This window comes from Stegostoma tigrinum, chromosome 5 (genome assembly GCF_030684315.1).
Source record: "Stegostoma tigrinum isolate sSteTig4 chromosome 5, sSteTig4.hap1, whole genome shotgun sequence".
Lineage (NCBI taxonomy): Eukaryota > Metazoa > Chordata > Chondrichthyes > Orectolobiformes > Stegostomatidae > Stegostoma > Stegostoma tigrinum.
Genome location: NC_081358.1, coordinates 67,652,737 through 67,678,119, shown reverse-complemented (window position 1 = coordinate 67,678,119; position 25,383 = coordinate 67,652,737). Strand labels below are relative to the sequence as shown.

Sequence of the window (25,383 nt, the reverse complement as noted above, 5' to 3'; positions counted from 1 at the left end):
GCAGTAAGCTGAATACCTTCAATTCTACTCAAAGGATTATCACTTAGATGAGACCATCTGTTCTTTAGAATGTACTAATACTAACACAAGGTATTACAGTGCAGAAATGGAGTACAGCCATGGATAAGCAGATTACAACTACATCATTTTACTGTCTAGAACTGTGACTAAAAATGAAGACAGTCTACGAAAGCTCAAATATATAGATTCAGATGGTGGATTATAGTTTATTATTTTATTTATCTCCAACTAAAGAGCTGCACGAAATAGGAAATAATTTGTAATCTTGGAGTACAATTCTAATGTGCATTGGATAAGCACAATTTCATTGATGGTAGATAATCCTATTTTGCCACTTCAATTATAAATGGTTTGTGTAGATTCAGCTTTGACAGATATGAACTTTCTCTCAGAGTAAAGAATATACAAATGGCTATCTATAAATGAACATTAATGTCAAAGTATAGCATAAACAAAGTGTCTTCTTATCAATCAAAATCTTATCTGGAGACCAGGAATACTTTTAACTTTCCTCAATGTGGAAAAGATTCTTCATTCGAGTCAGAGCTCATCACTATGCTGAAGGTTGCCAAGCAACAGAAATTATCCAAATCGAACGTGAGCAAAGAAATGAAGGGCTATGGCAACTTAAGGTAAGTGTTGAGTACGGCCACTTAAATAATCCAGCAGTGAGATGCTTTCAGTCAATAACATTTAAGTGATTTGTACATGATAAAGTTTTTTTTGACATAGTTATGTAGTCTATTTTATTTCAACCCAGTAAAATTAACAATCCATGCAATATTTTACATTTGCATTTGCAGACTTCTTTGTGACTAATATATGCGTAATTTACCAGAAAAAGGAAAACATAGTGAGCTGTAATAAATTGTGGCCTAGTAGATGAGATGTTATTGGTCTGGTGGCTATTTAGTGTTAAACTTTTCTTTCAAAATTGCGTTAGTAAAAATACACAACTAAAGTAGTGGTGTAATGTGGATAGAAAAATCTAACAATGTTTATCTGGGTTTAGTTCTACTCTGAGCATTCTTCCTGATCCTAAGTGACTTAGGAAATAGAACTGTTCATTTATTCAAACCTTCTTGTGGTTGATCTTGAAAATTACACATTTGAGGAAGTAACAGTAAAATGAAGCTTTTACTTTGGGTCACACTTGACATTAATGAACCTAATGAATGTACATCACAACAGCGATAGAATTTGGAAATATAGATGGGGTTAAAACTTCAGATAATATCGCTAGTGTTTATATACAGCAGCAGAACTATGCTTGTTACATACAATCACCAGATGGAATATTATGCAGCTGATAACATAGTCTTAGTATTGGAAATTGTTCATTGATCCTGTCTGCATCCAAATAAGTTGACTTTCCATGAACGTGAAATAATACAATATTGACAGTACTATGAAATTCAAAGATAGGAAAATGTCTGCTAACAGCCCTTACAAAACCAACATTTTTGTTATGTTGAAGGCTGTAAATTTGAAGTTTATTTACAAGATTTGGCATTTGATGATCCTAAAGAATTGGCAGCAAGGCAGATGCTCATGCAAGGAATCAAGGAGCATTTACAAAGTTATTAGATTTTCATACACCATTCAATTTCTGTGCTTCCGAATTTGATAAACAAACGGCACATAATTTATGTTGCAATTTAAAAGGTTCATGAGAAATCCATCAGCAATTTCAGTGAGTTCTTGACCGTAAGCCAAAAATTATCATGAACCGTGTAGCAAATTAAGCGCAAAAGCTTTGGAGCATCCTACCGAAAAAGTTCATTTTTATTGCTCACATGCAGCATAAGTTTCATGCTTAGATACAATCCATTATTTGGTACACATTATGTTGAGTAGTTTTTTTATTCACTCCTGCGGTGATATGCACTAATTTTGCTTTTAATGTAAGAGCATCATAGATTAAGATAATTGGCCCATTGGAATTCCTTCCTTTGGTACATTTTGTTTTTTGTACTATGTGATTGAAGTAATCCTTTGACATTTTCATTTACATTATAGTTGCTCTACCACTGATTAACTACCTCTCTGTGACTAAAATATTTTGCAAATTTATTTTATCACAGCTTTCCTTCATATAATTACATGTCAAATGATATTGTTATACAATAATAATACCATATTACTTTCTATTGTTTTGTAACATTATTGTTCTTCTTTTAAATTATATTTGACAGTTGTTTGAGAGCAACTTCAAAATCTCACTGATAAATTTTCATCTTCATCTTTGTATTAGCATAGTTGGTGTCGCTGGGTTGGGGTGCAACTTACAGTGCCTTTGTATACGTCCTGCCTCACTTTTATTCTGAGTATTTCAACCATTCTGCTTCAGATCCGTCACACCACTACACTCTTCAAGAAGTAAATTTGAAATCTAATGTATTTCTCTGCAACTTAGTCTCTTAAAAGTTATTTTTTTGAGAAGATTGGTAGTTCTGGTTGAAGATGAGGTTGTAGACTTGCTTGCCAAACCGGTGTGTTTGATTGCAGATATTTCGTCACCCTACTAGGTAACATCATCAGTGTGCCTCCAGTGAAATGTTGGTGTTCTATCCCGCTTGTTAGTTATACGCTTCGATTTGCTGGGGTAGTTGGCATCACTTCCAGTTTTGTTTTCCTGTGGTTTGCATATTGGGCCCAGTTCAATGTGTTTGTTGATGGAGTTCGGGTTGGAATGCCAGGTCTCCATGAATTCCATGGCATGTCTCGACTTGGCTTGTGCTATAACAAATGTGTAGTCTCAGTCGAACTCGTGACCTTCTTTGTCCATGTGTATTGAGACCAGTGAGAATTGGTCTTGTCTCTTGGTGGCTAGTTAGTATTCATGTATTCTTACTGCCAATTTTCTTCCTGTTTGGCCTATGTAATATTTCTCATAGTTCTTGCATGGTATTTGGTATATTACGTTAGTTTTATTGGTTGTGGGTATGGGATCCTTTATGTTCATCAACAGCTGTCGCAGGGTGTTCGTTGATTTGTGCGCTACTGTGATATCTAGGGGCCTGAGTAATCTTGTGGTCATTGCTGATATGTTTCTGATGTACTGTAGGGTGACAAGTGTGTCCGGCCATGTTGTATCTTCTTGTTGTGGTCTGTAGTGAAGGTAAGGGTAGATTGTGCTTTTAAAGCTTCATATAAGTGCCCCTGCACTGCTTTGCATGATTCTGGGTTGCTGCGGTGTGTTGTAGCTCATTTGAATAACATCCTGACGCAGGTCCATTTTTGGGCATTGGAGGAATTGCTGGTGTAATTAAATATCTGGTCCATATGTGTCGTCTTTCTGTATGCACTAGTCTGGAGTTCTCAGTTGTTCTTATGCTCTACCATTATGTCTAGGAAGGATAGTCAGTTATTATTCTCTTCTTCTTTGGTGAATTTTATTTCTGTGAGGAAGTTGTTTATGTGTCGGTGGGTTTCTTCTAGTCTTGTGCATTTGATAATCATGAAGGTGTCATCTACATTGAGGACCCAGAGTTTGGGTTGTATTGTAGGGAGTCTTCACTGGCCTAATTAGTAGTATCAAAAGCAACACAGAAGTGGCTACAAAGCATGTTCAAAATTTTATTCTTTGTTATCAGAAGGAGCAGGATTCTGATTCACTCCTCCAGTAATTCAGTATAGACTCTTTTTGGCTTGGGGTTAACCAGCACACCATTTCCTTCTTCAACTTTGGCATTGCCTCATTCCACCCCTATCCTAGAAACCCGGCAGCTACCTAAGCCAGCCTCAATTCATTATGCTTTCACTGCTCTAATCAGTGAAACTTTTTTCAAATGAGCTCATCAGTTTATCCCAATCAACACAGAAGTTAAATTCCCCCTTTAAAAGAAGACTGTATTTATGCACTCTTCTTTGCATTTATGCATTCTGCCAGTTCACTGCTTAGGGTACTTATACATAATGTTAATGAAAATCTTAACTCCTTTTCTATTTCTTAATTTAACTCATCAACTCTCTGCTGTCTGTTTACCTCTTGTTATGCCCTTTCTTACCAGTGAAGTAATTTCATCATTAACTGTCAAGATCATTTCTTCATCTTTTATCTTCGTCCTATCCTTCCTGCAAATGTTATAACCTGGTATGTATGGCATGTAGCCCTAACCATATCTCAGTAACCATTACAGTGTTGTGCTATTTAAGTTGAAATTGTGTATCCAAGTCATCTAATTTGTTCTTTCCAGATACTTTTAGTCAACTTGTTTTAGACATTTTATGACACACCTCAGGAATAGGAAGGACTTGAATCCAGGCCTTCCAGCTACCAATGCACTACAAGAGCCCTTTTACAAGGTGAAAGTCAAGGATGTGATTTGAACTTGTACTCTTAGGAAAGTGCCAGAATTCACCAGGCTTCAGCAAGGCAAGACATGAAACTTTTGAATCTAATGCCTTAGACCACTAAGCTATCTTAACAATTTGTTCTTCATACATTGGGTCTTTGTAAAAAGTACTCTTATTTTACCAACATACCCTAACCTTTGTTGCTCCAACTTTTCTCTCTCAAATTCTTTATTACTTGTCAATGATTCAATTACATTGAATCTTTTAGTTTTCCCTTTACCTCCAGAGTTAACATACAATTCCTGAATGTTATATCACTCACTTCCTTTACTGATGAAGGGCCTAGGCCTGTAAGATCAGCTTTTGTGCTCCTAAGATGCTGCTTGGTCTGCTGTGTTCTTCCAGCTCCACACTTTGTTATCTCAGATTCTCCAGCACCTGCAGTTCCCATTATCTTTCTCACTTCCTTTTTGTTTGTTTTGGAATTTTCTGGCTCAAAACTTCCCCACAAGTTGTGAGTTTAACATATTAACTGTCATTTTCCCCCATAGTCTTGCTATTTTTGTTTTTTTCAAGTTTGCATTCCGATTGAAAGTTACCATCAACCATACAGAGCATCAGTTTATAGAAAAAATGTAGAACTGCTCTTATCATATATGCGTGTTACATTTAATCACTGCATATTTCCAACTACTTTTATTGTCTCAGAACATTATAAATAAAGGAAATGCAGCTTGAGCTCCAAGAAAAGTATTCAGCCTGAGATATTTGATTCTTTGATCAAAGTAGATTTTTCTTCGGTAATGTCTCATAATGATAGTTTACTTTTGATCTTTAAGCACCATACTCAGCTATGTTCTTTCAAATTATATTATGACTAAATAATTTGTTTCTGAAAATCTTATGCAGTTCATCAAAATTGAATATTTAATTTGTTCTTAGCTATTATTGTCCATATATTTCCACTCCTGGTTACCAATAAATGCAGTTCTTCTTTAAGAGAACATCGCTCAAAAGAAAAATAAATCAGTTTTGCAAAGAGGAACATTCTGCCTTCTTCTGGCCTCCATTATGTTGTATGATTGCCAGCATAATTCCTGTGTATTTCTTGCTAAACGTTGTAATATGTCTTCTTGGCAACAATTTTGTAAAATAGTAAGTAGATTTCGGCTGGGAATCTTAATTTATCGCCAGCCAATTTTCATTAATCACAGTTATTCTATTTGAATGGTAAGAATGTTCTATTATTGGCCACACTATTTCTAACTGTATTATTATACTGTAGGACTGGATGTTATTTCTAAGTGCATTATTATACTGTAGGACTGGGTATCATTTCTAATTGCAATATTATACTATAGGACTGGGTGCCAAATTGTATAGGATTGGTGGCAGAAGGAATGGTGGTAGTCATAGAGAGGTGACTGATTTCAAGAGTTATTTCAAGAGTTATACGGTGATGGATGGGCACTGTATTGTTTTGTGTTCGGTGGTCATAAAAGGTGTGGATGCACATGTCCTCGAAGAAAGCAGGGCTGAGGGTCAGTCTCAAGCCAAAACTGTATTGAAACTGCAACACCCAATATGGGAGAAGATTTTTGAATCGCTGGAGGACATGATATCTTTTGGCTGCCTGAATTAGGAGTCCTGTGGATGGAGAACCATTTTCAGCTTAGATCCATTCCCTAGTACCACATCATTCAGAACTCAAAAGCATGGCAATTCAACAAGATCCGAGATAGTCATGATGCCATAGTACAACATGGGCTGACTATCAATTCATGATGTCTGTGGTCCAGATACAGCCAAACAGGTGGAAAAAAGTAGATAACATGCCCAGGTGTCAGAAGTCAGCCATATCAAGAAGTGCAAACTCAGTAATGCTGGCTGGGACAGAGAATGGGGTCAAGGGTCACAAGTGAGGTGAGGGAAGGAGAATTGTTGGTGGTAAGTCATGGTTAGACTAGATCAGCTTAAAATGTTTCTGTTCTAAGCTCCCTAATAGGAAACTAATTATTGTGATGCAACGCTTCACTGACAGACTTTAAGTACATGGCCAATGCAAACCATTTCCATGCACCTAACTCTTGTGCACAATGAGCTGTCTGTGGCACCATACAGATGCCTGTCCATGTTGCTCATTCTGGCTGGGGACGAAGCCAAAGAAGGAAAAATAATAGATCTTAGGCTTGGGAAGGGCAACATGTAGCAAGTTTAGAGGGTAAAGCTCAAAGACAATGATGACAACATGCACCAGGAAACTGTATTCAGAGTTCTCCTGAAACTAACAGTACAATGGTACAGAAGTACATTGTCTTTCTTCTGGCCATATTGCAGTTGAAGATGAGCCTCCTTAGGAGGATTTGGTGCAGAAATAGCAAGCACAGGATACAGACAAGCCTGCAGATGTATAAGATGCAAACAAGGACCACATGAGAAGCATTGACCAGAAGTAAAGTCTACATGGGTTACTACAGCTCCTCCAACTAACAATCAATGCAGAATAAGCCTCAAGGTGTGCTAGAAGGTTGTCTGCTGCATATGACAAGCGTACCCCAAGACTCATGGGATCATCTAATCCAACTGGCTTTGAAAATTGTAGTGGTCTTGAACTTGAAAAGTGGCTCATTCCAAAAATCTATTGTGGATTTGTACAGAATTTCCTAGTAAGCAATGCACAAGTGCTTATTATCCTCCTTTGATCTATCCTGTTTAAGACTTATGAGGATTTTGTACGTTTCAACCACGATGCTGCTTTCTCTTCTAACTTCCAGAAGATACAACCCTAACCTGCCTAAACTTTCTTCTTAAGGATTATCTCTGCTGGCTCAGTGACTCAAAGATAAATAAATTAAATTATTTGTCCTTTAATTTCAATGTGACCTAGTAATACAACTAACTTGCCAATGCAAGTTCTTATAAGTTGCACATTGTGAAAAGCTCAACTTGAATGATAAATACAAACATGAGAAGAATTGCAGTTTGTTACAATCATTTGATAATCATCTCCTTAGCAAACACCGAAGATATGAATATTGTCTAACATAAGAGTAATTTAACTAGCGAGGATCAAACAATAAATTAAAATCAAGTTAAATTTGCGCAGCAGAAAGTTCAGTAATACAGTAGTTTAAGGTATTGGGCTTATAATGATAATTGACTAGCAATCCAAAATTTCACTATAATTGACAATTTGGGTGCAAATAACACTCAATCTGCATTAGCTCTCTAAATTGATTTTATGGTTCAATTTCCAGATAAAGTTATTTTCATAATCAAAAATATAAAATCTTACGTCAAACAGTCCAACTTGACAGTGTTTCACAACATACATAATTTTCTTCCATTAAGGGCATTCTTTAAGGTTTTGGAGTAGATTTGTAGCTCTGGTTGTACATGTTGTGAATGGTTGGCTCGCCGAGCTGGTTTCTTGTTCCACAGACATTTTGTTGCCCTGCTGGGTAACATCATCAGTGCGGCTTCTGATGAAGCGCTGTTGTGTTTTCCTGCCTGGATTTTAAACTCTGGAGTCCATTGAGCTGGATTACCTCACTTCCGGTTTTCCTTCTATGTGTTGAGTTCTATGTGTTTGTTGATGGCTTTCTTCCTGGAGTACCAGGCTTCAGGGAACTCACATGTTTGTCTCTGCTTTGTTTGTCCCAGGGTCTTGGTGTTGTCCCAATCAAATTGGTGGTTCTTCTTATCCATGTGGTTAGAGACGAGTGAGTATTGGTCGTGTCTTTTGTACCAATCGGTGTTTGTGTGTCCTTGTTGTTAATTCCCTGTTTGTCCAATGTAGTGTTTTTCACAGTCTCTGCAGGGAACCTTGTATATGACATTGATCCTGTCCCTAGTGGGTCGGGGATCTTTGGTTTGGGTGAGCAGTTGTCATAAGGTTGGTGTGGCTTTGTGTGCTACTCTGGCTCCCTCTGGTCGTAGGAGTCTTGTGGTTAGTTCCGAGGTGTTCCTGATGTAAGGTAGCATGATGAGTGTGTCGGGACATGTAGTATCTTCCTGGTGTTGTTTGTGTAATAGACATCTGCTGACCCAGTATTTTGGATATCCATTGTCTTTGAATACCTGGAAGGGGTATTACCTTCTTCTCGGCATAATTCTGTGCCACAGCGGTGTGTTGTTGCCCATTTAAATAATGTTCACGCACAACTTCATTTGTGTGTATTAGTATGATTACCATTGAAGTTCAGTACTTGGCCAGAGTGTGTGATTTTTCTGTGCACTTTTAGAACATAGAACATAGAACATAGAACATAGAACAGTACAGCACAGAACAAGCCCTTCAGCCCACAATGTTGTGCCGACCATTGATCCTCATGTATGCACCCTCAAATTTCTGTGACCATATACATGTCCAGCAGTCTCTTAAATGACCCCAATGACCTTGCTTCCACAACTGCTGCTGGCAACGCATTCCATACTCTCACAACTCTCTGCGTAAAGAACCTGCCTCTGACATCCCCTCTATACTTTCCACCAACCAGCTTAAAACTGTGACCCCTCGTGCTAGCCATTTCTGCCCTGGGAAATAGTCTCTGGCTATCAACTCTATCTATGCCACTCATTATCTTGTATACCTCAATTAGGTCCCCTCTCCTCCTCCTTTTCTCCAATGAAAAGAGACCGAGCTCAGTCAACCTCTCTTCATAAGATAAGCCCTCCAGTCCAGGCAGCATCCTGGTAAACCTCCTCTGAACCCTCTCCAAAGCATCCACATCTTTCCTATAATAGGGCGCCCAGAACTGGACGCAGTATTCCAAGTGCGGTCTAACCAAAGTTTTATAGAGCTGCAACAAGATCTCACGACTCTTAAACTCAATCCCCCTGTTAATGAAAGCCAAAACACCATATGCTTTCTTAACAACCCTGTCCACTTGGGTGGCCATTTTAAGGGATCTATGTATCTGCACACCAAGATCCCTCTGTTCCTCCACGCTGCCAAGAATCCTATCCTTAATCCTGTACTCAGCTTTCAAATTCGACCTTCCAAAATGCATCACCTCGCATTTATCCAGGTTGAACTCCATCTGCCACCTTTCAGCCCATCTCTGCATCCTGTCAATGTCCCGCTGCAGCCTACAACAGCCCTCTACACTGTCAACGACACCTCCGACCTTTGTGTCGTCTGCAAACTTGCTGACCCATCCTTCAATCCCCTCATCCAAGTCATTAATAAAAATTACAAACAGTAGAGGCCCAAGGACAGAGCCCTGTGGAACCCCACTCACCACTGACTTCCAGGCAGAATATTTTCCTTCTACTACCACTCGCTGTCTTCTGTTGGCCAGCCAATTCTGTATCCAAGCAGCTAAGTTCCCCTGTATCCCATTCCTCCTGACCTTCTGAATGAGCCTACCATGGGGAACCTTATCAAATGCCTTACTGAAGTCCATCACGTTCAAGTAGATTGCAGGAACATAAACTACACTACATAGAACAGAGACTTCACTGCCCTCATCCAAACTTTTGTTTGGAATTGCCCATTTGTCCTGCATTCCAATCTGCATTTTTGGTATACACAAGTGTATTTTCTTAAATTTATCATATGATGTACAAACATACATGTTAAAAGCAGGAGTAGGCCATTCAGTTCGTCATTCTTGCTCTACTAATTAGATCATAATTCTCCTGACGGTGATCAAATCCAGATACCTGGCTCCAGCTAATAACCTTTCACACCCTTGCTTAATGAGGGTCTATTCAAGTCTGCTTTAAAGAAAGCTGAGGAGAGGTGTCAAGGGACTTGAGAATATCCAATGTGGTACTGTTATTCAAAAAGGAAGAAAGCAATAAGCCAGAAAACTATAGGCTACTCAGTACAAATTGAGTGCTGGTGAGTCTATTGGAAGCAATTCCAAGCTTCAGAATTAGTCTGTACTTGGAGAGATAGGGATTAATAAAGAACAGTCAGCATCATTTTATTAAGGGGAGGTCATGTCTGATCAACTTGACCGAAACGTTTGAGGAACTGATGAGGTCTGTGGATGAGGGCAGTGAAGTCTCTGTTCTATGTAGTGTAGTTTATGTTCCTGCAATCTACTTGAATGTCAGCAAGGCTTTTGATATAATCCTGCATGGGAGACTGAAAGCAAAGACAAGAACCCTTGGGATCCAAGGAAATTTGGCTAATTAGATCCAGAATAGTCTGAGTGGCAGGAAGCAAAGGGTGTTATTATGATTCAAAGCCTGTGCCCAGTAGGGTTCCACAGGGGATCATTGTTGGAACCTTTGCTGTATGTGGTATACATAATTGATTTTGCACATGACACAAAAATTTGTGGAGCGCTGAGTAGTGAGGCTGACAGGCATAGATTACAAGGATACTGACAGACTGGTTAGATAGGCTGATGTCAAGTGGAATTCAATCAGGATAAGTGTGAGATGATGCACTTGGGCAGCATAGACAAAGCAGGGTAATACATGATACACAGAAAACACTGAGGATCAGAGGGGTCTTGGTGTTGATGTCTATCAGTCCTTTAAGGTAGATAAAGAGGTAAAGAAGGCTTATGAGACACTTGCCTTTATTACAATCATAGAATCTTATAGTGTGTAAATAGGCCACTTAATCCATAAGTCCACATCAGCCGTCTGAAGAACATTCCACCCTATCCTCATAAACCCACATTTACCATCACTAATCCACCTAGCCTGCATATGCCTAGTTACTACGGACAATTTAAAACGGTCAATCTATCTAACCTGCACATCTTTGGACCGAGGCATTAGCTGGGGCAGAAACTTAAAGATCAGGGATGTTATGTGAGTGAGCCTTCTCTGGACTACCTCCAATGCCAACATACCTTTCTTTCAATAACGAGAATAAAACTATTCACAGTATTTCAGTAGTGGTCTGATTAGTGACTTGTATAATTCGAGCAAAACACACCTATTGTTATACTCCATTCCCTTTGAAATAAAGGGGTGGCATGTGGCTCAGTGGTTAGCACTGCAGCCTCACAGCACCAGGGACCCAGGTTCAATTCCAGCTTCAGGTAACTGTCTGCATGGAAGTTAGCACATTCTCCCCATGTTGCATGGGTTTCCTCCAGGTGCTCCAGTTTCCTCCCACAGTCCAAAGATATGCAGGCTAGGTGGATCAGCCATGCTAAATTGCCCATGGTGAGTGGGTTATAGGGGGATGGGTCTGCTCATCAACTGCTAAATCTTTCTGCAGTCTTTCTCCACTTAAATAACATTCAACTTCTCTATTCTTCCTGCCAAAGTGCATAACATCATATTTTTCCACATTATCAATCTACCAACTCTTTTCCCCATTCATTTAATCTGGCTATATACCTCTGCAGACTCCTTGTGTCATCCTCACCACCTACCTTCCCAGCTATTTTTGTCATGTACAAACTAAACTATACAGATTCACTTCCCTCATCTAAGTCATTGATATACATTGCAAATAATTGTGGCCCCAGCACTGGTTTCCTGTGATACACCACTAATTACAGGCTCCCATTCAGAAAATGTCCCTTTATTGCAACTCTCTGTCAATCCTCTATCCATATCAATATACCGCTTCCAACACAATGGGGTCCTATTAAATAGCCTAACACGTAATACAGTCAACGCTTCCTCTTTATCTATGCTCCTTGTAAACTAATCATAGAATTTTAATACAATTGTCAAGCATGATTTCCCCTTCATAAAGCCATGCTGACTCTGCTTGATTATATTATGTATTTCTATTTGTCAGATCAAAGCTCCAGCAATTTGCTCAGTGCCATTTTCCTGGTGATTATAATTTTCCTGAATTGTTTCCTCCTTTCTATTTTCTAATTTACAACTGTTTATGGGGTATTTGCATATTGTACAGTGAAAATCATTGCAAAGTACTTGCTAAATTCATATGTCACCTCCGTATTTTCCACCATTAATTCCCTAGATTCACCTTTGACTGGAAAAATACTTACTATGTTACGTCTTTCCCTTTTATAAATATTCCTCAGAGTTCTTAAGATTGAACCTTATGTTTCTTTACTTTAAGCAAGTTGAATCAAGTTTTACAGCTGTTTTATTGCTACAAGGTCTCTCTCCATATTGTACCAAACTTGCTTCTTCAACAAACTACTCTACTCCTATTCTATCCATCATATCCAATTACAGACCCATCTTACTTTGCACTGTTTCTGAAACCTTACCAGGATATCTTGGAATTAGCCAGTACAGCTTGATGGCAGAACTTCCTCTTCCACTAGGCCAAGGACTGGAGGTCAATGACACAAACCATGCTATTCTTCATCAAGATTGCCACCGGAATTAGAACAGTCTCAGCCATCTGAAGGCAAAGTTCAGGCAGAAGGTCAATGACTTTCTCCACTCTATCAGCATCTGTACCACCATTGACTTTCTGATACCTCACACTCACTCTACCTTTATTACTATACCCATGTCTCACCAAGGATCAAACTCTACCACTCTCACTACTGGCTGCAACATTTTTCTTCAGTTCCATTTGCCCACTCTAACCCTGACACCACTTACCCTGCATGCCCTCTGTCAGGTAACCCACTTTTTTGAGATGCCTGTATGGAAACTAATAGCTATGCCACTCACTTTCATCTTGTGCGATATCTGGCTCTCTCGGTCTAGCAGAACAGCCCCACCAGTGCAGAATGTGTCAAGACCACTGGCGAATTCCCTGATATTTGTCTCCTCATCCCTAATGTGCAGAACAACGTAAATGTGACAAATCCAAGTGGCTGACAGATGTTGATGGACCTGTATCAGATGCTGCCCATGACTTATAGCACTGGGACTCCCAGCAAAGGTTATACCCCTTGACTTGACTGAAGCCTGCCAATAAGCATGATGAAATTCCATTCTTTGTGTCTGCACTAACTGCATTGTAAGACAGACACAACATGATCTGGTAGCCCTGACTGAGGGGAGAAAATGCACAAGGCAATGCAATTAATGCAAAGCAGAGTTGTTGTGAGCATCCAGATTGGCTGAGAGTGAGTGAGCACTATGATAGTGAGTGAAGAGCCCAGAGATACAGTTTGGCCCAGCCCATCAGTTGGGTGCATGTCTCTGAGCGCATAATGACCTCGCTGCAGCATTGCAATGATAGTAACAAGTACAACCTGAGGTTCAACATTTAAGTGCAGAAATGCACTCATTTTATGAGTGTACATAGCCACACCAAGTTCTGACCACAGCCTAAAATGTAAGTGGCTGTGGTACTATTGTGCAATGGTGTAGCATTAACAGCATGATATAGCTGTCAACCAATCAGTACACATAATACATGTGGTGCTGAGGCTTGAATGCAAATCATCCAGTTTGACATCCCTCTGCACAGGCACAATTCTACTGAGAAATGTCCCTTTGAGTGTCACCAAGTGTACAGTGACACCTGCACTTATGGAGCACAGGAGATTGTTCATCTTCTACCTGCGCTGGATGCAGGTTCTTTTGTGTACCCCAGTAGTCCTGACCTGTACTGCCACATTAATCCAGGCCCTTGGTCTGACAGGAGACTTTGCTGCATTCCCTGGGAAAGAAGACTACTCTTGTATAAGACAAAAGCCATCGCTGAAACACAAGACCAGTTTTTGCCTGCTCTGAGCAATTGGGGTGCAGTGGTAGGATTTGGGTGATAAGCACAGGTTCTAATGAGCCTGAAAGTCAGTTGTGAATATTGGGCTGTCTGGGTGCCTTCAAATATGGCCTTGATCATCAACCTTAGTAGGTTGTTATGGGAATGAGAATCTTTTTCTCACCCGGTCCCTTAAAATTCAACATTTAATTCAGGCAACAACTGCAGAAGTTGTAACCACTAACATGGTCAATGCCAGTCTTAGACTCTGTCATAAAATATTCCATCTTAAATCTCTCCTCTAGCAGTCGACAGACCTGAATTTCATTCTGTCAAATTGTGATAGCAGGCCAGGGCATGCTGGCTTTTAGGCCTTGAAATTTTCCATTCTGGGGACAAGACCTTTTCAGTTTCAACATGTAGCTGAAATGTGAGGTATAATTAAGCTACATCACAGTTACTTCCATTCTGTTTCTGCCTGAGCAGTTTTATTCCTCTCCCCATTCTTATTTGGTATGCTATAGGCTGGATTTACACAACATGCACTCCCTTGTATATTTTTCAGTGCTGAATCAATAATTTATTGCAGTTTCAATATAATCAAATAGACTTTTATGCAAACATTGATCTGTCTATAGCTCCAGTGACATTGGATCTGAGCAGGAGAATTTGACACAAAATACCACAAGCAGATCAATTGGTGCAAAAAATATTATACTACACTCACTACAACTTAAGGGCCATTTTCTACCTTTTTTTCATTTATTTTAATATCTTTCAGAAGAATATTCAACCTAACAAATTAGTGAAATTTCCTCTCATTACATATTTCATTTAGAAAAATGTCAATATATTAATTGGTGACATTTTAATTATTTTCCCTCTTGTCATTGAAATGTTAGAGGCTGGGTGACCTTTTAGACATTCATAAAATCAAGAGGAACATGGATAGGTTGAACAACCAAGATCTTTTTCCTAGGGTAGGGGAGTCCAAACTAGAGGGCATAGGTTTTTAGTTGAGAGGGGAAAGATTTAAAAAGGATAGAGGGGCAATATGTTCACACAGAGGGTGGTGCATGAATGGAATGAGCTGGCCAGAGGAAGTATTGGAGACAGTTACTATTACAACATTTAAAAAATGTCTGGATGGATATATGAATAGGAAAGGTTTAAAGAAATATCGGCCAAATGCTGCAAATGGACTAGGTCAGATTGTCTTGTTGCTGGAGATCAGTTGAATAGAATGGTCTGTTTCTGTGCTGTACAACTCAATGACTTAAAAAGGTAATCAAAATTGGAATCAGTTTGTTATAACACATAGTAAGTGCTGTTGAATGAACATACTGAAACTGTCAAGTCTTAATCTTTTGCAAGAAATAGCCTTGCAATCTGGAAGAGCTTTGGCAATGTGTATGTTTATGGTGCTATACTGTTTATCCTTTAGTTAGTAATTCCCGGCAGCCACTGAAATTATTGTTACAATAATAATTGATTGATGCAATAAATTCTTTGTTATTCTGTTCTTCTTGAATTGTTTATTGGATTATGATGAACAGCAGTATTAAAGACATGAATCAGTTATCATTTGAACATTAAATAAACGTGCAGTTTATAAAAATTATTAAAATTCTGGAACTTCGAAAGAGATTTCGCATCGAATACCACATTGCATGATAAATCGATGTTTTCAGTCATTGAAGAAATGGGTTTCATAATGAGATGAACTACACCAGACCTCCTCAAAATATTTTTAGAAGATGGCATAAAACTTAACGTTTTCTATGTTTTAAGCTAAAGGTAAAGTGCCATGTTCCAGATCCAATATGACTGGTCAAACTACTTGACACAAAGTAAAAACACAATTTATTTTGATGCTATAGTTAAAATAGAACCAAAGAAAGAGGAATTCAGTTAACTCTATTAGAAAACTTAACAGCAAATAGACACAGTAACTATTACTTATTAACCATTCCACAAAGTAGCATCCCATAAAACATGCTTTGGCAAAAATGCAAATTGAGAAAAATAGGTTTTATCTTAGATGCAATCTAACAGCTGAGGAAGAGAACTCCTAGCTTTTGGATTTAATTGAAAGAGGGAAAAATAATTTCCATGTCTCCAAACCCCAAATAACAACTGTTTCAAACTAAACATAAAAAAACTTTTAAAAACCTAGAAATCCCAGTCTGTGAAAACTGGCCACACCCATCGAGGCTGCTTCTATTGTTCCAACCTTTGAAAATAATACACAAAGCGTCAGTAGCTGTTTATTCTTGTGCTTTTAGTCGACTGTTTATTGCCTCTGCTTTACAACCTTTCTTCAAAAAGAAACAGGACAAAGTAGCCACAGCATCATTACATAACAGCTCACTCTCTGTCCTTCAACTCTGAACCTCTGACTTGAATTGAGCCCAGACAATTAGAAGACAAAGATTTTAAAAGAACTTAGGCCAAATTCTTGTGTTACATCCCTGGTATAGGACTATTCAAAATTTGATATTAAATATGAAATTTAGAACAAAGATGGAGCCACTGGTGCTATTGCAAAACAATAAGGGGGGAGTTTTAATATGGAGGAGTTTATGAGTTTGAGATCTGTCTAAATCGATGGCATGTCAAAAATACAACTCCAATCTCATTATTTTCAGATTTCACATCAGCAATCAGTTAGTACATGTATAACTCTCTCAGGAGAAGTAAGTAGCAATTAATACATATTAATCATGCAGTTAGGGCTACAGTAGGGCAGATTTTGGCATTTATTGTGCAATCTACCTCCAATTTCCTAAAAGTTAGTAGTAAAAGCAAAGTGAGAGCACAACAATAAAAAAAAACTCAGGAAAATATGGCACGGCACATTTAGTATCCACAACTATTTATATACAATATTTATTTATTTATTTGCAATTGTTCAAGTGTGTTCATCAAAATTTTGCCGATGTTAGAGGATTCTTCCATATTTTAAAAAGACTTGATCTACACTTTGGAGATTTGATCTATCAGATCAGTGTCAGGGCGTCTTATGGTGGTTTAGATTGGACTGTAGAAAATTACCATGATAAGCAGAAACAGCAGCAGCATCAGCAACCTACTGGTTACAGACTTGAAGCTCCATGGGAGACAGGCGAACAGCAAAGAAAATTAAGGAAAAGAATGAACCAACGGACTGAGGAATGAAAATGCAACTCACAAGGAAGTGTACCTGATAGACAAGATCTACAGGCCAAAGGATTGGTTTCCTTGACATGTTGGCGCTGTGGTCTAGCAAAGGGCTCAAGAAGTCATATCAGGAATGGTAGACACTTTCTGCCTACTACCAGCTGGATCTGTTGATCATTTTTACCATTGGCTGTCAAAGTTATCCACTTCCCTAAACATTTTTGACAGACCATTCCATGGGTTTGCTAGAGATAAATACAGAACCTCCCAGTCAACAGCTTAGAAATAGACAAGAGTGCATTTCTCTGAGTTGGCCCAACACGTCAACATTGGATAAAGACAAAATCACTTCTTTGTGTTTCTTTTAATTGTGTGCTGAAATGAGAAGTGTTTTAAAATTTGGGGTTGTAAGGATTGTTGCGTGATTTTAAAGCAAGTTACTTGCTCCTCATTGTGCACTCAGTTTTCACGGCTGTGGGTTACAGCAATGGTTGCAGATGAAGGGTTGTGGACAAATGGCCCTTTGGTTTTGGTTGTGATTGGTTTGTGAAACAGTGACTGCAGAAAAACACCCTTTATACCTGAATAAATCCTGCTTATATTTCATTCATCTGTTGATCACATAGTAATCAAATTGTGCAGGGTAAAACTCTCCAGTCAGAGATCCTCTGTTCACCAGTTTCTGTTCCTTTCTCTCTCCCACTCCATTTTTCAGTGTTTTCACACCCCAACCCCTTAACTGTTTTTAACGTCAACTCGTTAACTCTAACCTGAAGAAAGGAGTCGCCTCCAGTGACTGGGAAGGAGCTGAGCATGTGGGCCTGTCCAGCAATGGCAGTGGAGTTAGCACAGGCCCAAGCAACAGTGAGGCCACGTACCCGGGGCATCATGGGAGCCAAGTTGAGGACAGATGAGTGATGGAGGTTGGCTTTGATGGGCTCTGGAGCAGTGTTTTTCGAAGTGGCGGCTGAGTCAGTCAGTTGGCTTGTAAGGCCTGGAGTGGAGGTCTCAATTTCCACATGGAGTAGGGTCCCGGCAGCGGCATGGCACAGACTGGTGTAGCCCGGAGCAGGACAACCTCAGTGGCATAGTATGCGCTAGAAATCCCGGAGCAGGACCCTAGCAGTGGTATAGTAATGAAGAAGGAAAGTTGGACTAAGTTATCTTTCTTTATTTTATTCTGTGAATGACACTTATGTACGAGGGATGGTGCACACTTATCACAGCATTTTATTTTGAAATAACCAGGTATAGAGCTGAATAAACACAGCAGGCTGAGCAGCATCAGAGGAGCAGGAAAACTGACATTTTGGGTCTAGATTCTTCTTCAGATTTTCTGAAGAAGGGTCTAGACCCGAAACGTCAGCTTTCCTGCTCCTTCGATGCTGCTTGGCCTGCTGTGTTCATCCAGCTCTATACCTTGTTACGTCAGATTCTCCAGCATCTGCAGTTCCTACTATCTCTGAAATGATTTTATTTTGAATGTATGTGATAATTAAGGATATTCTGTCTTCTTCAAATAAGAATTTGACAGAGCTTCACTCATTTTCAATTCTAACACTTTTGAATAAAATTTATTACATGTTTTTTTATGACTTTGCTAAACTGCAATACAATTTTTGTTAGTTGATGTGTTTTTTACTCTGAAGTCCATTTGTTCCTCTACTTCATTTGGACTTGCGCCTTACAAATAATAATTACCTCTCTATTCTTTCTGTCAAAATGTCCCACTTTACATTATTCTATTCTGTACTTCATTTGCCAATTTATTGTCTAATTCTCCAACTTTATTACTATTCTCCTTTAAGTAATTATCCTGTTGATTCCTAATGACCCTGTTTCCGTTAAACCTTTTTTAATGATGTGTCTGCAACATATTTTTCTATTTTTCATTATATTCCTTGAAAATTTAGTTTCATAGGTTCTCTTTTCCTTCACAATTGTTTTATTTTGACTTCTCTCCTTATCTCCTGCATACAATGTATTCTCTGCTGCCTATAAACTTAACGAATGTTTCTCTACTTGTATATTTGTTCATGTTATTTCACAAGTGTCTTGTTGGTTCTTTCCTTTCGGTGCCCAATGCTCTGTGAAACACCTCTGTAGACATTGTCCACTACAGACGGTTCTGGTCTATATCATTGTTTACCAATATAATTTCCCACTTTATTTTCCCCAAGCTCTGTCCTCAGGCCAAAAAATCAGTTCTTCTAGAATATAAGACCATAAAACCATAGACGTAAGACCGGAATAAGGCCATTTGGCTGGTCAAGACTGTTCTGCCATTTAATAGGATCATGGCTGATCTGATATTCCTCACATCTCCTTTCCTTTTCTTTCCCTGTAACCTTGATTCCAGGACTAACCAAGAATCTACCAATCTTGGCCCCAAATATACACAAGGACTCTACTCCACAGCTCTTTGCAGCAAGGAATTCACAGCCCTTTAAAAGAAGGCAATTCTCCGCATCTCAGTTTTACATCAGTGCCCCTTATTCTGAGACTCTGCCCTCTGGTCCTGGAATCTCCTGTGAAGGAAAACCTCCTCTAGTATTTACCCTATCAAACCCCTTAAGAATCTCAAATATTAACCTGGTTTACATTTGTCCTTATGTTTTAACATCTTAAAAGTATGTTATATTATGATCACTGTTGTCTTGATTTTCCCTTACTTCTATTTCTCTTATCTGCTCTGGTTCATTCCCTATTATCGGATCCAACAATGAATTCTCTGTAGACAAAAAAGGAGGCTGGAAGAACAAAGCAAGCCAGGCAGCATCTAAAGGAAAGGAGAAGTTAACATTTTGGGTATCACCCTTCTTCAAGATTGGATTTGGTGGTAGGGAGTTGCGGATAAAGGTGGGGGGATGGGATTAGCAGAATGATAGGTGGACTGCTCTTATATTGGTTTAGAAAGGAAAGCTTGTAGAAACTCTGTTCCCTTTGACCTGATTCTTCTGTCCAATTGATACTACGGTGAGTGAAATATCTCATGCTTATTATTCTATGTGGTTTTTTAAAATTCAATTTCATAATTTGTTTATGGATTTCTTCCTCCATTTTCCTTCCACTAATGGATATGCTGTAGACTATGCTGATTAACATGATGGATCTTTATTATCTTAAATCTTGGTGTATATTTTTCTTATTTAGTCTTGCTGTTAGTTGCACCCCATTAAGCAACTGCTGTTACATTATTTCAGGTAAATATAACAACTTCACCTCCATTTTTCCCCTTCCCATATTCCTACAATGTTTAATTCTCAATCCAGATTTTTCTATAATCATGCTTCAGAAAACCCTTTTGTGTATAGTCCATCCTACTGCATTATTGACTCCAGCTGTTTTATCGCAGGCAATGTGGTTATTACTGTGCAGTTATTTCAAATATTGTTAATGACATTTTCTTTCTTTATCTCGGCTATGCTTTTAGATTCATCTTTAATTCTATGTATTCCCTTACCATTAATGCCCTCCTTTACTTTATTCTTTTCTAAATTCTCCCAACCCATTCTGTTTATATTTAGACTGCTCTTCCATACTTTACTAGTTCATAGACTTTGCCACCTCAATACTTTTTGCTAGGACAGGGATTGCATCCTAGCTCAGGGAGGTTTCATCCGAACAGTACATCTCTTTCCTGTCCCAGAGCTGGTGAAAATGTCCCATGAAAAGGAAACCAGCTTCCCACAACATACTTGCTGATACCCAAAACCTTTGTGAATTTGTACATGGTTTGGCCAATATCTTGAAATCATGCATTTTACTTTAGAGTATAACTGCTAATAGTCCTCTCTGTTCTTACCTGTGTTGGTAGTGCTGCTGATGTTCACATATCTCCACAAAGATTGGTGAGAGGGTGGGAACATGATGGTGCTCTATCCCATTGTTTTAGTGCCTTTAAACCTGTTCCCATGGGACCACCAAGAATCAATTCAATTAATCAGCCATACTGGCCACTTTATGAAGAAATGTTATGTTAGTTGTAAAATATTAATTCTGTTTTTCTCTTAATAGACACTGTCAGACTTTTTCAATTTTTCCATAACATTCTATTTCTATTTCAGAAATCCAACATTTTCTGCATTCTGCTTTCCTAATATGCCTTGTCTTGTTAACATACTCCTTTGTCTAATTTGCCTTGTGCTTTTGCGCAATGACAAAGCCAAATAAAAACAGATATTGGATAAAATTTGCTGGCTGCACAAAGGGAAATCCATCCATTGCTTTGGAATCAATAGAAATCTTGCGGAGGTTATCTTCTGAAATTCATTTATAAGATATGGGTATCGGTAATTTAGGGTAGCAGTTATTGCTGATCCCTAGCTGTTCAGAGGATAAGAGTCAACCACATTGCTGTGGGTCTAGATTCACATATGGGCCAGATCAGGTAAGGGTTGCAAATTTCTTCTCTAAAGGACATTAGCAGACCAGATGTTTTTTTTTCTGATAATCAATAAAGATTTTTTTGGTCATCTTAGCACCCTTAATTCCAGATTTTCATTGAATTCAAATCCCACCATGTGCCATGGTGGGTTTCACACCCAGATCCTCAGAACATAACCTGGTTCTCTGAATTAATAGTCTAGAAATAATGCCACTTGGCCATCAACATCTCAATTGGGCACCTGGCTTTCCTCTTTTAGGTTTCCTGACTTGGCACTGCCAGAAATCTAGTGCAGGAAGAATGTCCTGTATTTGAGAGCTATTACCAAGCATTATTACCAAGCCTCCATTGATGTAGAATACAAGGTAGAAACACTCTCATGCTGTGGGCTTACATATCAGGCTATTCGTGAATGTTCATCCATGTCGTGTGGCCCCTGCTGGCTAAACATCACTGGGACAGCTTTCAGTGCATTTATTTGGCCTCTGGACAAGAAGGCCTTCACTGAGCTTTCCCACCCTTTCCTAATTTAAAGGTAGCAGATCTCAACATTGCACTTTCCCACCAAACCACACACCTCCCTACCCCAGACCTAATTCCACAAGGCAGAAGAAGAATATTAAATTCAGCCCAATGCCTTCACCTTCAGTAATATTATTATTTGTTTACATCTTTGAAGCTGTAACTATGCCAATGTATTCCAATTTTAGACCAAATTCTACTTTTGCAAGGTTTGTATCATCGAATGATTTTGCCAGCTGGAAATAATTGCAAATCACTCAATGGTATGCTCAAAACGTAACATCAAATGGATGTGGGGAAGGTGTAGTGTGGCAATAAAATTGCAGTATCATTTTCAAAAATTGGGGTAAGTTAATCAGGAAATAATGGTTCTTCCATTTGCTTATTTAATACAAATTATTTATGTTGTTCTTCAAGGATACTGTTAATCACTGCTGTAGGTTTTCCTTTTGACACAGTCTATGTATCCAATTGTGGGCACTGAGTTACTACAAATCCTATAGAACAAAAATGTGAAGTCGGAAATGGCATAGTAACCTAATAGGACATGGCGTAATGATGTTGCTCATGCATAATGTCGGGACCAAAGCATCACATTCATTTCTATATGACTCAATGCTGATAGACATGCTGAGCATCTTCTGTTTTTATTCCTATACACTGAAGGACTAGCAAAGGAATTTCTCAGCATCACGGTCAGATGTTTATTCATTTATTTGTTCATTTCCTTTGCAGCTTTCAAAAATGTAAATCACAAACATTTAAAAAGTGCCTAGTTGTGAACTGAAATTTATGAATGTCATTACATTGAATATATAGAATCACTCAATCAGGAATCTTGACAAATAGTTCTATCCCTCAATTTAGCGTAAAGAATACTAACAAGGTTTTTTATAAGGATTCATTGAATGAGTAGGCCTATAAGATTAGGAAACACATTTGTTTTCTCTTGTATAATTTTTGGAAATCACTGAACCCTCTTAAGGATGCATTTTATAGTGGATAAAACAACATTTTTAGGGTTTAAATATTGTCTAAAATGCCAGCTGCCATCCAAAATATTTTGCTCTTCTCATTCTAACTGGCAATCATTTCCAGTTTTGTCATATGTCTGTTCAAGTGTCCATTACTGGCAGTTTTAATTAGAACTCAGAACATGGAACAGTGCAGCACTGTACAGACTCTGCTCAGGACATGCCTAGTGTGAAACTCTATGATTGCCTAAACTCAACTGCTGTTCCCCACCTTTGGACAGGTAAGGGAATCCACTTCCAATTAGATGCCCTTTAGCTCCCTAGCTCCAATTGCCCCAGTTTCTAATGACATAGCCAGTTGCAGTGCCTATTTGAAGTCCAGTTGGGCTTCAGCGAGTAAGTTCTCCTGCATGGTTACATCATCAATCCCACACACCAAATAGTCTCTCCGCATCTCATTCAGGGTTAACCCAAAATCACATGCCTCTACCTGTCATCTCAACCTTACTAAAAATCCATGGTTCTCTAACAGCCAAATAAAACCAATAGTGTCTCAGAATTAAAGGAAGTTTGGGGTCATAATATTCTTTGTCCAACTCTGCCAAGTCTTGGAAGGTTTTACTGTCTGGTCCTCTGGGAAATTTAAGCCGCTTATAACCGAAAATGCTGCAGGTCCACAAGCAGTCAGAAGAAAATTCAATGTCAAGTGTCTAAAAAAAAACTGCATACTGGGACCAGAGTTCGACAGCATGATCAAATGTGTCACGCTTCCCAAGCTGGGGCAGCACAGTGGCTCAGTGGTTAGCACTGTAGCCTCACAGCGCCAGGGACCTGGGTTCGATTCCAGCCTTGGGCAACTGTCTGTGTGGAGTTTGCACATTCTTCCCATGTCTGCATGGGCTTTCTCCCAGTGCTCCGGTTTCCTCCCACAGTCCAAAGATGTGCAGGCTAGGTGGATCGGCCATGCTAAATTGCCTGTCGTGTTCAGGTGTGTGTGGGTTATGGGAGGGATGGGTCTGGGTGGGATGCTCCAAGGGGTAGTGTGGACTTGTTGGGCCAAAGGGCCTGTTTCCACACTGGAGGGAATCTAATCTAATCAAGGCACGATACCACAAATGCTTACGTAACTCCAAAATGACTGTTGCAAGTAAATATTCTCCAGGCTCAGCCTGTTTTCCCCCATCACCATTGAAATAACTGCACACTTTATATACCTGTGCACACTACACTGGCTGTAGTCAGCCAGCTTGGAGTCAAGTCCCAGAACTGAGGAATTTTAAATCTCCTGTGTACATTGGTCAGCCAGGGCTTTTCTGATTAGTAGAAACATTAACAAAGTTTAACAGACAGTTATTCAGACAAATGAACAAGCATAGAGAGATATGGAACATATGTGGGCAGTTGGGATTAGTTTAGAATAGCTTCATGCCTTGTGCAGACATTGTGAGCTGAACAGCCTATTCCTGTGCTGTTCTATGTTCTCTTTACTGCAGATGCAGTTTGATCTATGAACAAATTCAACAAATTATTCAACAGCAGTGAAATTAGACTCATATCTTGCAGAAGGTTTCTGGTGCATCCACTGGTCACTCAATTGGGGTGGCACGTTGGCTCAGTGGTTAGCACTGCAGCCTCACAGTGCCAGGGACCCAGGTTCAATTCCAGCCTCAGGCAACTGTCTGTGTGGAGCTTGCAAATTCTCCCTGCGTCTGCATGGGTTTCGTCCAGGTGCTCCAGTTTCCTCCCACAGTCCAAAGATGTGCAGGCTAAGTGGATCGGCCATGCTAATTTGCCCATGGTGTTCAGGGGTATGTGGGGTATGTGGGGTATAGGGGGATGGGTCTGGGTGGGATGCTTCAAGGGGTGGTGTGGACTATGTTGGGCTGAAGGGCCTGTTTCCACACTGTAGGTAATCCAATCAAGTATAGAACATAGAACATAGAACAGTACAGCACAGAACAGGCCCTTCAGCCCACAATGTTGTGCCGACCATTGATCCTCATGTACGCACCCTCAAATTTCTGTGACCATATACATGTCCAGCAGTCTCTTAAATGACCCCAATGACCTTGCTTCCACAACTGCTGCTGGCAACGCATTCCATGCTCTCACAACTCTCTGCGTAAAGAACCTGCCTCTGACATCCCCTCTATACTTTCCACCAACCAGCTTAAAACTATGACCCCTCGTGCTAGCCATTTCTGCCCTGGGAAATAGTCTCTGGCTATCAACTCTATCTATGCCTCTCATTATCTTGTATACCTCAATTAGGTAAAACCTTCATTATGTTATCAACATAGAGAGAATGCTTTGTAAATGTATCTGGCACTACCACTGTGCCAGGTGAACACATTCCAAACAGATCTAGCAACTCAAAATCATGCATGCATGAGGCACTGTGGGCCATCAGCAGCAGCAGAACTATATTCAACCATAATCTGCACCCTAATGGT

At 39.3% G+C, this 25,383-nt stretch overlaps 1 protein-coding gene across 4 annotated transcripts in view; it reads left to right on the top strand.

The window, feature by feature from the left end:
* Window positions 1–403: 403 nt before the first annotated feature.
* LOC125451881 (regulator of G-protein signaling 20-like) overlaps window positions 404–25,383 on the top strand; it is a 227,178-nt gene continuing 202,198 nt past the window's right edge. The window contains exon 1 of one of the 4 annotated variants that reach the window (XM_059646350.1): window positions 404–653. In XM_059646350.1, the coding sequence (XP_059502333.1) occupies window positions 537–653 (117 nt within the window). In that variant the 5' untranslated portion in view covers window positions 404–536. Of the gene's footprint in view, window positions 654–8,025; window positions 8,043–25,383 lie in introns of those variants that run through there. The other 3 variants (XM_059646346.1, XM_048529596.2, XM_059646349.1) reach the window with 3 other exon arrangements.